The sequence below is a fragment of the Numenius arquata genome, chromosome 5, assembly GCF_964106895.1.
Source record: "Numenius arquata chromosome 5, bNumArq3.hap1.1, whole genome shotgun sequence".
Classification (NCBI taxonomy): domain Eukaryota; kingdom Metazoa; phylum Chordata; class Aves; order Charadriiformes; family Scolopacidae; genus Numenius; species Numenius arquata.
In genome coordinates, this window is record NC_133580.1 from 38,747,837 (window position 1) to 38,760,710 (window position 12,874).

A 12,874-nucleotide genomic window follows, 5' to 3' on the forward strand; every position below is an offset into this window, starting at 1 on the left:
GGAAGGGGCTAGGGTTTCCCAGAAGAGTTCTCTGTTCTGTTTCTGCTCAGTAATATTTTGCAGAGACCTTCCTTCCCAGTGCTCAAATGCATTTTTCAGACAAATATAAACATGCACTCCTACTATTCATCCTCATATACGGAAAGACATCACATGTTTGTTGTCTATTTGCCATGTTCCTACCTGATATGAATCCTGAGTAAACACTGGTGGGTTATCATTGATGTCCAAAACAAGGATGGTAAGTTCTGCTTCTGTTTGGTGTACAGAATCTGAAACTATGATTCTCAGCTTATACACAACAGTTTCTTCAAAATCTAATGGTTCCACCACTGTGACTACACCGGTGTGTTGATCGATGGCAAATTTCATTCCAGGACTATCATCATAAATAAAACCAAACTGAAGTGCTGGCCTGGAGTCTGCATCCCTTGCTGACACCCGAGTCACTATAAAACCAGGCAGGGCATCTGAAACAATAATTTTCAGAATAAGTCATAGCTAAAAGAGGATATTAAAATTTCTCAAGATTTTGCCAATTTTGTAATATTGAATCTTAGACATATGTAATCTTTCTGTATTAGCTTTTGGCGTATCTTGACTTTGTGTTTTAGAATAAGATCAATATCCAGAAATGCTACAGAAACAGTAGTGCATTTCTTCAAATGTATCTGCTTTATCCCAATTTTAATTTGGGTTTTCTTTAAGCTTTCCCAAATCCAGTGTAGGCATAACTGTTTCTTCACCAGCAACAGGAACTTCCATGGTTTTCCACAAGCATTTAGGTGACATGAGTTTATTTAACAGTGGCACAAATTTCCACAAGAATATTTAACTGAAGCATCAGAGTACCCTGGTCTGCGTAGGGCTAGCAAATGCAATTCTGAAGCTTCTCCAAAGAAGGAGAAGGCCACTAGAGAGAAATGAGACCTCCATCAAGACCTACATGGCACAAAAATCTTAAGAGCTCAAGGTATAGTCCTATGAGATTGAGAAACTGGATACAGAAAGCTTATGTCATGTGCCAAATTAACAGTACCAGGGATTGCAAACAGAACCTATTAGTGATCATGTAAGAAAGCCTGGAGCTAACAGAAATGAAACCATTTCCCGTTTACATACCTGGGGCATTAAACCTCAAAAACGAGACCAGGTTGGATAGGGCTTTGAGCAACCTGGTCTAGAGGGAGGCGTCCCTGCCCGTGGGCAGAGGGTTTGGAACTAGATTATCTTTAAGGTCCCTTCCAATCTGAACCATTCTATGATTCTGTGAAAAATGTTGTACAATGTCCTAAAGCAAGTGGTCTTTAACAGAATACAAAAATCTAAACAAGTAGCCAGTAGTTTACAGCTGCTGTGCATCCATGACTCCCGTACTTGTTATAATCAGTAGGAGTTAAGATTAGGAAAGGCTAAAAATTTCACTAGAAAGACAGACTTGATATCTTTTGTTAACAGGAGTACTGGAATTTCAGCACCTAAATCTTAATAAATTTTCTGCTGTGTATATTAGTGCATCACATGTATGATGCCTGTATTTGAAAATACTAGGGTTAAGACTCAAGGTCTGCAAATGTTGAGCTAATGTCACACAACATAACAGATGTATGCTGGGTGAGAATTCAGGAGGTCCTGGGTCTTCCTCTTCATGATCATCAACTGGATCAAGCTATGGAGCATTTTAAAGCTTCATTCATATTTACAGAAATTATTTCTTTCATCACAGTGAAGTTCAAAATGTCTAATTTCTAGCAATGCTGGTTTTAGAACCAAGTATTTTTATTGGAGAAAAGCAGAAATTGAAGACATCTGAAGAAGATGACACTAGAGTCCAAAATGAACAGATTACAGATGTATTTCTGCAGAGTTTGCTTTCCTCTTTCTGAATTGCCTATGTTTTTGTTCCAAACTATTCTTAAACACAATGTCTAAAGATTAAGAATAATGCCTCTGAGAACAAAAGCAGATCACAATTTACTTTGACATTTCAGTATTAATATGAACCATTATCCTTTTTACTACAGTTGCTTGGTTACACAAATCACCAAGAGCACTGCTGTTGTTTGACAAATCCCAATCTTAAAACTTAGCTGTACCATCACACTTACTTTCTGGGACCTCCACTTCACCTAGTGGTTGAACAACTGGAGCATTGTCGTTAACATCTAACACCTGTATCTTCACAATACTCGTAGCAGAAAGTCTGGGGTTTCCTTTATCAGCAGCTTGTACAACCAACCTACAATTAAAGGAAGCAGAAATTGTCACTACAGGTCAGAAATCACAGAATTATCCACCAAGGGAAAAGAAAAATTACAAACAAAAAGATTAGCCCTTTCTGTTCCACATTGCAACTCCTAAATTCCACCTTTCTTTCTGTAAGGTTGACTGTCTAGAGTTTCATTTATTGTGTCTTGCAGTAAAAATGTCCAGGAGATTCTAGGTGGTAAAAACATAACAAAATCATATGAAGAGAAGGAAATATTCATCTGTATTCATTTCACCAAATTTCATACCAAATGTAAGTGGTTAAGCAAGCTAGCAAGACTCTTTCAAATACGACACGTTTCTCCACTTGGTAATTCAGAGCAGGGATTAAAATTTAAGCACTAAATTGTCCTTTGGAGGAACCTGACTCTCTTTGTTGTTTATAAAGCGACAACAGAAATGTCAAAATTGGGACGAAAACATCCAAAGTAATATTCAACCAAAATGTCTGCAGACATTTGCAGAATTGTGTGCAGAATACATGCATCATTTGACAATGGCAAAGTTCCCACTGATTTTAGTGGGATCAGAATCTCACTGTCAGATTAAGAGAGTTTCCCTGTATGCTGCCATTTTACACCTGCATAAGGATGGCTAGTAGATTCTGTTAATAACCTTTTGATTTCCACAAACAATGTAGCAAAGAAAACAGTAAATAACAAAGTGATAAACAGGGATAAAAGGATGTTTACTCTGTGGGAACTAGCTTCCTAACAATAAAGAGTAAATGTTAATGGTAAGCAAAGATAATTTGGAAGACTTTACCCCTCCCCGCTATTAAAACTAACCAGAAAGGAATTCAAAATTAATTCTAACTCAACAGGTGTTCTAAAGAAAGGAACAGATGAAAAACAGAAAACATCAAGCTATGTGAAAGGATATAAAGTCAAAGGCTGGCATCTCAATTAAAGGCTTTGCGTACTAACAACTGTTTGCATGTTGCGCCATATTTTCTGGGTCTCCCTGCACATCTTCTGAATGCTTTATTTCTCATGTTTTCTAAGTCACAGCTTCTGTTTAAAGTGTCAAATAGATATTACTTCCTAAACGTCCACATGACAATATGGAATAGCAGGGCTATAAACTCAAGTCCTGGATTGCAGCGCTTCCATTCCTGAACCACACCAGTTCTGCTCTGGGTGTCCTTGTGGTTTCCGTCACCGACAGAACACATAACTTGAATTGTAGGCTAGTATTCAATCAGTGACCATATATAATTTCATATAGAAAGTGTATTTTTTTTAGAATGAATATTGGTAAGGTATACATATGGAAATATTTTACTAAAAATAATCACTTTCTAAGGTTTCAGGAAAAAACTCTCATAGAAACATTTCAGCCAAGGCATTAAAATTAAGGCTCTGTCAACACTTTCATTATAATTCCTATTATAAGGGACTTAGAACTTCTGGGGATGAAAATGTTCAATTTAGATAAAATAAACAACTCCTTGCAAGTTTGAAAGAACCAGTGGTAATATTTTGAAATTAAACAGGAAAACAGTTTTGAAAGCCTCTTTTGCTATTCACTTCTCACCTAACAATGTACAGATTAAAGCATATTAATAAAGAGAAAGAATATGAAGCTTCAGATTCCTCGAACAAATGGTCAATTTAAAAGGCTAGAATTCCAACACAAATACTGAAATAAATCAGGCTCCCAGTTAAAGACAGATATGAGAATTATTAGGCTTACATGTTCAACGCTTCATCAGCAGTAAACATCCTTCCTTTGAAGGATTTATTCTAGGCATTCTTTTAAAGTACTAGTTACAAATAAAATGTATTATATTTAAATATCTGAAAATCAGAACTGATGTTTTCGATTCAATGAAAAACTGAAAAATAAAATCCAAATGAAATGTTCTGTATATTAAGTTAAAACAAAGTATTTCCTTTAGGACACTATTATCAAATTACACTGATATTTACCAAAAAAAATCATATTCTGTTGATCTTCTTGATGTGGCTCTCTAAGAGTTGTTCTGGTTCATAAGAATTCTGATTGGTTGTTTAAAACTTTGAGGCCCCAGAGGATAAGAAAACTTGCAAATATTATAACTGATGCCACAACCATATGGGAAAGGGGAAGAAAAAAAGGTAATTTCTGAGACACATACACAGAAATCTGCTTTTTGCACAGATTGTAACACATAAAAAGGGAGTATTAATGAATCTGCATACTCATATTTTCTCTTCAAGGCATGATTTATTTGCTTTGTAATTCCAATTATGGCATGATCTGTAAAGAAAAATTGTTATGTCCACTTAATCATATTTACTCACAGGTTCTTGGAAAACAGGAAAAAATTAAGACTTTATACAAGACATCTTAAAGATTTAAACAGTTTACAGAAGCATCTTTATCAGATTATGGAGAAGAAAATTTGGACTATATTCTAATTAAAGAACAGAACGTGTCGCTGTTTCTTGGATTTGGTTTGAGAGCTTCCAGAGAGGGAGTAGCTGTACCATTCTTAATAAGCTAAAATTCACCATTCCTATAGCAAATTATCACACTCACTTATATCAGTAAGTGTTGCCATTGATTAAACAAGACTATATTTCTTCCCCTAAATTTGAGAAGTACACAAGAATCCATGGTACAAATGGGCAGCTTTAGTGCTGTTTTCAGTGCTGTTTGGCTTGTACCCAGCCTCTGTGGGTAATGAATATCAAGAGAAAACTATAAAATACATAACAAGAGCAACCTCAAGTTAAAGTCAACAAAAAGAAGAATACGCTTTTATAAGACCCTTGCATACAAACCTGTAAGATGAAGTGTTTTCATGATCTAGGACTGTATTAGTTGCTAAAATCCCTCGTGCTGAATCAATTAGAAATGTTGCATTTTCATTACCAGATAAAATCGAGTATTCAGTTTCTCCGTTCAGACCACTGTCAAGGTCAGTTGCATATACCTGTTTGGGAGCAAAACTGAGGCTTAATTCAAAATGGCAGAATAAGATTGCAGAAAGAAAACCCTTATACTACAGTTTCTGGCTGCTTTCCTTTCAACTGCACAGATTTAAGCAAATAATCATATTGGTCCCAAACATGTCACGTGAGGTGACAAAATCTGCTCATGAATTGCAATAGGATGTGCATGAATCCTTTCCCCGAGTAATTTGAAATTCAGCTACATAAAGCACCAGGGCTGAATGTAATCATTTCACACTGCTTATATTACTAAAAGGTTGCTGTTAGAATGCTGTCTCTTTTTAGGGCATAAAAATGCACTTTCTCAGGGGTCTGGGACTGCCCCAGTATTACTGCTGTACAAAAGGACAAAGGGTAGTATAATTAAATTATTAAGTTTTCAGAGCTTTCATAGAATAATTCATTAATTACTTTTTAAAATATGAACCAGAAAATGTAAAAAAGGCAGAGGAAAGCTATAAACCCAAAAGAATAAATAACATGCAACAGCAGTGAACAGGTTTCTCAAAGACCCCTCTGACTCTTCAAAGAGTTGTCTTTGTATTTTTCTGGTTGCTGCACAAGCATTATAATGAGTACAGGATCCAAACCATAGCAGAGGCAACTAGTCAGACTGAATAAAGGAAACATAATAGAATGTATTCTGTCATAAAATTTTGACTACACATCTGGGTTGACTGCCTTTTGATTTTTCTTCATTCCTGGACATATGTTTCTCTAAATACAATGTCCATCAGTTTCTAATCACTTTGCCCTGGAGGCATTTGTAGATTTCCATTTATTTATTCTCTAGAGGAGGAATATCTTTAGTACCTGACATGACCCTCACTGTGACCTGACTTGCAATGCAAGAACATGTACTGAGGAAATTATGTGTTCTTCTAGGCCAACTGATGTCTTCGTTTGCTCTAACACAGCCAGCTGGAAACACTTTTGGAGAATGGATCCATTCAGAGGAAGAAGTGTTTGCACATTTAAATTGAGACAAGCTGCTCTTTAGGCATCAGATTTTAAATTGAACACTTGGGTTTGACTCTACTGGTCTGATGAGTTGAAAGTATTCTTTTTATTGCTATAGCCCTTTCAGTAGATGCATTAATGCAAGACCCAGCCTATATTGTAACCAGAACCGCAGCTTTGTATGGTATTTTTCAACTATGAAGAGAGAAACACAAAATCAAAAAAAAATAAAAAAAAAAAATTTTGAAGTCCAGCTGCACAACTATTAAGAAGACAGAGAGTTCTCTTTCGACTTAACAAACCCCAATGAAAGATCAGAAATGTGGTCTAGAAAAAAAAATATCATTGAATATTTTAAATACCCAAGCACAGCAGTAGCAACATCAAGAACCCCAGTCTCAATTTTTAAGTTGCAGAGTTACAGTAGTCCAGAATAGACCTAGCAGGACTGTAGTCACGAACAGATCAATCAAACTTCTTTTTAAGTACAGCACTAGGCTTTGGAAGATATATTTCTACTTACCTGTAAAATGTCTGTTTTAGGACTTTGGCCTTCCCATACTGACACTTTGTAACAGCTTTGCTCAAATTTAGGTACATTGTCATTCACATCTTGAATCAAAACTGTCACTCCACAGAGTGCTGAATTCAAGCTATTTTCAGCCAAAACTGAAAGATGTATTTTACTCTTAACTTCATAATCAAGAGACTTTGGCTTGTTTACTGTGATTGCACCTGGATTATTACAATAAAAATAAAATCAGATAAATCAATATAAGCCTTACGTAGTCAGGAGAAAACACCCACAAATGCAGTTATGAAATCCCTAATGTTTGTGGTCTCCTTCACTGAACACGACAGAATTGCAGCAAGCTTCCCACCCTGTCTTTCCTCTACCTAACATCACCCCCTGCACGCTAGTTATTGTACAAATCTCAGACAGCTGAGTTTTCACTGACCAGCCACTATACTGGCAATGTCCTAAAACAAAGCAGATTGACTCATAGAGGGATAGAAAGGAAGAAACTGGCTGTGTGCCATGTGCTCCTTGACATGTGGCACCTGTGTCTGAGGAGACTCTGGGTCCTCATCTGAGAATGCCACATCTAGTTCTCCATCTGTACCCAAATCAGGCAATAGCTGTACCAATTTCTGTATCTGACTGACATAGAGGTAAAACACTGACTTCTGATGCAGTGAGCACACCCCACCTCCCTCCAGTTGTTATTCTACCAAAAAGAAGTAATAATTTTAAATTCTTTCAATACACATTCAAATAAATATGAATAAAAACTTTCCAACTGCCAAGACAGACTACTGAGGAGGTTTGCAGAATCACTGTCACTGGAGGTTTTTAAGAACACGATAGACGAACTTCTGTCTATTTACGCAGAGCTGATTCCTTTTCTCTGTCAGACAACAGATTAGTTCATGTCTTTGGGTCACTTCCTACATGCTTTATATGACTCTACATTATAATAAATCCCCTAAAATAGCACAAAATCTTCTCCAAAATGGGGTTAATTAACATCAGCACTTGAAAAGACAAGTAGAGCACACCTTTGGCTGTTTAGAATAGCTAAGATAGAAAGGGCATCGATATAGCTCAAAATACTTCTGCTGTAAAAACAATGGGTAGAGAGTTACTGGTGTTGAAATTAATGCTGAGGTAAGAACTGTTCTTAAGAAGTCCTGAAGGGCTACACTTCAAATAATGTTTTCTAAGAAACAGAAGACAGGTTTCAGAAGAAAGGAAACTGAAGTAACCTCAATGGCTCAAGTATCTCAAAAGAAGACTTTTGACATCCACTGCTATAGAAATTCCATGATCGTTTGTGAAGACAGTGCTTATGAGACTCTTAAAAACATCATGTAAACTCTTTTCAGACTGGCTTGAGAAAAAAAAAGAAAATTTGTTTTGATTCTTTTTTTCCTTTTTTTTGGAGGTGATACCACAGAAGATTCACTTTCTGGGCATAAACTTGTCTGGCTCTAAGATGTTCTTTAAGATTAATCTTTCCAGCTTTATTTCAGTGAAATAAGAAGGACTTGGAAATCAAGTATATGCACTTTAAGTGCCCCTCATCTAAAAAAAAACAAAATTATTTTTACTGTCCATCAGCATCAAACATGGTAACTTTACAGGAGTACACAACTTGATGCCTGGATACATTAGAATAATCAGAAATTAAAGCCTCCAGGAATTCAGGGAGAAAGCCATTTGTTAAGCGTACAACCTATTTAGACTCCAAGGAAAACCACTGACAGTGTCTATGCCATCCCAGAAAGACTCCAGCTATTCAGAAAGCAAACTCTTTTGCTGCAGATATTTAGGAGCTGAGAGGCAACCAGAGAAGCTATGCTTTCTTACATGCCTTAGATGAGAGCACGTAAAAGCACAAGGGGAACACACTACTCTCCTGCCATCAGAAGTTCCTCACTGAGGAGCAGGTGAACACAGACCTGCTGCAGAACACAAATACAATCACCAAAAAAATAAACAAACATGACTTTCAGACTTGTCAAGGTTTGCCTAGTGCAAAGAGCATTAAACTCAACAAGGGTCTAATGCTCCCTACATTAGGAGTATTTTGAAGGATTATGTTTATTGAGTTTTTGGGCAACTTTATGATGAGACACAAGATGGAGTCTCAGCTTGGATCACAAAGCAGCAGTTTATCAACTCCAAATACCTGGTGAACATTAGTTAATCAGAACTGAGCATTTGAAACTGGTATAGTGGTGTACAACTTCTTTCCATGTCAAGTTTACAATAGTGCAGGTCTCTCCATATCCCTGGTTTTACGAATGTAACAGGAGAGTAATACTCTAAGAAATCTATCCCTTCTTCTTGTGTTAGGAACTTGCTATATTTTGGAGACCACACTCTTTAAGCTACACACAGAGAATTGAAAAAAAATATATTTATAAAAACGTACCTGTAGTGGGGTGTATGGAGAATATGTTTTCCTTGTCACTGAAGATGCTGTATTTTATGTTTTCTCCTGTATGTTTGTGTTCATAAGCTTCTACAGTTAGAAGTGGTGTACCTATGGAAGCAATAAGACATTTTCATCATGTCCACTTTAGAAGGTTTTATGCTAATTTTATATTACTGTGATGAATAGCAGATGCATAGCCAAACTCCTGTATACTAGGCTAGCTGCTTATTCATGAATTAAAATAGTAGACAAATAAAAACAACTCCTCCATGACTTTCACTGTATTACAACTTCATAGGCAAGGCACTGACAATCCTTCCTTGCCCAGTAAATTACTCATCTGATCATAATTTCATGACCTGCTTAAATAAAAGGATGAGTTTTAACTTTTCCTAATTGCAAACTCCCATGTACCAATAGAATTACCTCTTACCTGAAGTCATATGTATTCCTTTTATTCAGGTTATGCTGTCTTTGGTCATTTAAATCTTACCTTTTCATGAATTCTTTTAAGGAAAATAGTCCTTCTTTTGTGCATCATAGGAATGCATGTTACCCCTGAATCACGATAAAAAGTTTATTTATCCTTCATTTATCTGAATTCAATTTGGATTTTTAAACAACATTTGAAATGAAATATTCTTTAAAATTTTAATTAGCCATCTAACAGAGAGAATGAAAAGATGAAACTACGTGCATAGCTATGTGTCAATTCAAGCAGAATCCAAATTCAATGGAAAGAGCAATGATTTAATATAGAATACAAGAGAAATGAAAAAAAATCCTGTTTGAAACAGGATTAGAGGAAAAATGTGGAACAGACTACAGTATCCTGCTCAGAATCATCATGTTTAACAAAAACGTAGCAAGTTTAAAAAGCATTATCAATATTTCAAAAAAAATATTCTTCTCAAGTAAGTTATGAACTTCTTTAGTATATATGGTAATTGATTTTAAAGTATTTTAATTATGTAATTTAATTGTAATTGATTCCATGCAACCGTGATGGAATGAGGTTACTGTGCAACCTGAACTCTTCCAAAGAGCATTACAGACAACTAGCTATTTTATTACATTACAAAGGGCATGTTGTTCATGCTCAGTGTCCTGGACGTTGGAGGAAAGGACTTTAGCGTAAAAATGAGAGGAAACATTCCTCTTAAAACTATCTGCTACCTTTTTTATTTTAGCTTCATTACTTATTAATTTTTAAAACCAGGAAATTTTGTTTTTAGGTGGTTTGTCATTTGCTCCTAAAATCTGACTGTCAAAAGCAAAAATATGCTGATTTTGATAGATATAATTTTCTGTACTAGTCAATATATTTACTAGAAAAGTTCTAGAAGTAAGATCCAACCTTCCAACAGATAAAGACTGATATGAACACTGCACTGTTTTTTTAAGAATTAAAATAGGTGGTTGTAGGTTGAATTTTCATTGCTGGGCAAGTTTGATTTACTACAGAAGCCTGCAAGGGCAACCATCCTCAGGAGCAGAGTTAAAGATAAGAAAAAAATTCAAGGTCCAAAGAATGTCACTATTTATCTTCTAATACTGTCAGCAGATTTTTTGTTTGTTTGCTTGCGTATTTAAGAAGAAAAACTAGCAGAAGTAAAGGAAGCAGGAGCACTTCTACTTGAATCCATGTTTTTCAGGGGTTCAGTTAATAAATTGTTGCACTGGGCCCTCAAATCCTAGCCCTTTAAGTTTCATATTTTCATGAATTGTTTTCAAAATTGTTTGAAACTTCTTTTTTGGCAGAAAAAATTTTCTTGTTTCTGGTACCTTTCACAGAAAATGACTCCTTCAAGCAGTATATTTTTACAGTTCGTTGTCAAAAAAATACAACCAAACTCTGAGGTCTGCTGTGACACAAACAGGCCCTATACAGGTAAATAGCAAAAGACAGTACCCATCCACCGGAGCTCGCAATTTCAAGTACACGATTCAAATACTGCTTCAAGCAGAGGTCATAACATGTGACACATAAACTGCAGAAAATTAGGAGAAAGGCAGCTTTTATAGCTGCAGAGCACACTGAAACAGCATGACGAGGATGAGATCAGCACTGAAGCTAGTGAGGAAGAAGGGAGAACAGGATCATAGCAGAACGCAGTCAGGTTGGCTTGAAACGCTATGCAATCAATTTATGGATTAGTTAAGAATATTAAAGGAAGTGAAAAATGATTTAAAATGTTTGTATTTAGGGTTATTTTCCAGTTCAATCAGACAACCTGATTGCATTTGGAAATATCTTAAGCGCTTTAAATAGCGAACATAACCTTTACGTTATGCCTACTGACTTGAAACTGAAGTATGGCAGCATGGGCAGTATTTGCCTAACTGGCCAAACAGACTCAAATACTTTTGCTGTACTCTGTGTTCGGATATAACATGCACACCAGAATTGAGCTACTGTATAATCTATATCACTGTTTTTCTCTGTTCTGTACTCATTATAGCAATCTCTTTTTCCCTCCTTGTTCATCTAACCCCAGTTCATCCTTGCCATTACTTCTTGAGATGTCATAATTGTTAATGAAAGAAAAAGCTAACTGAGCATAAAGAGTAAGAGATGACTTACAGAATAAGAGGCGACATAATTTATATCTATTAAAAAAAAACCACAAACAAATAAGTTAACAAGTTTTACTGGTGAATCTGTCTCCAATGAAGTGCTATGCAAACAACCATTCAAGTGAAAGCTCGGTGAATAATAACGGTTTCTTACCCTCTGGAGACTGCAGTGACTTGATTATTTATTGACTGGCTTCTGAGTGCCTGTTGTAATGCAGTTTTATAATATTTAAAGACATTAAATATTTAATATTAAACAAAAAGTAGAAGAATGGGGCTTTCTGAAGGTCCTTAAACTTGGAGGTCAAACACTTAAAGAAAATCTGACCACAAGGACCAGTTCCTGAGGCACTCACCCAATTGACAAGTTTAGACTAAATTAAAACTAAGGACCCTTGGCTTTGGCCTTCATCGTTTATACTATTCAGATTTTTTTATTCTTTTTAAAATAAACTTAAAGTTTTCCCACTCTATTAGTTAAGGCAGAAAGAAAATTAGGAGGAAAAGCCACATTTATTAATACCAGTTCTACAAATAATCAGTATGTAATGTAAATCTCCCCTGGACTGCATACACTGGTACCATTCATACTTGTAGGGGTCCCAGGATCACATATATCCTGTACGCTAACTTGTGTGAGAGTTTTAATTATAATCGTGCTTTTTTCCCCACGGAAGTGTAAAATAACTGATATTTACTTATGCTTATATAAATAAGTAAATACTACAAACAGAGCGAAAAAAATATTAGTATTTGGTAAAATCTCTCATACTCTTAAAAGAATTTGATCTTCTTAGCAAACAGAATTTTATTAAATATACAAACTAAAATTTTGGGATGAAACCCTAATGTTTACCCTGAAGCTTTGCTAAATTTCTTTTAATCAAAACAACTTAAAATAGAATCTTATTTACATTTTCTATAGACGGAACGGGAGAACATTCTGTTATCTCAGTTCCTTGGGGCATCTCCTTAATTTCAGGCTGGATTATCTACCTTGACTCACGAATGTATATACACTTAGGAAAATTTAGGATCAGATTAGCTTGTCTATTGCTGTAAAGCTCTGAAATTTATGTTCATTCTTTAAACCAATACTTGTTTCCTAACAAAATCTATCTTCCTTTTTATTATTTTTTCTTAACTAGAAAGAAATTTTAATGCAGGATTAATGCAGGTTAAGCCCAT

General features: G+C 35.6%; 1 protein-coding gene across 1 annotated transcript in view; it reads right to left on the reverse strand.

The window, feature by feature from the left end:
• The window catches only part of DCHS2 (dachsous cadherin-related 2), a 73,530-nt gene that overhangs the window by 8,367 nt on the left and 52,289 nt on the right, over positions 1-12,874 (reverse strand). The window contains 5 exon segments of the mRNA XM_074147883.1: positions 184-470; positions 2,109-2,239; positions 5,037-5,188; positions 6,691-6,902; positions 9,107-9,217. Of these exon segments, the coding sequence (XP_074003984.1) occupies positions 184-470; positions 2,109-2,239; positions 5,037-5,188; positions 6,691-6,902; positions 9,107-9,217 (893 nt within the window).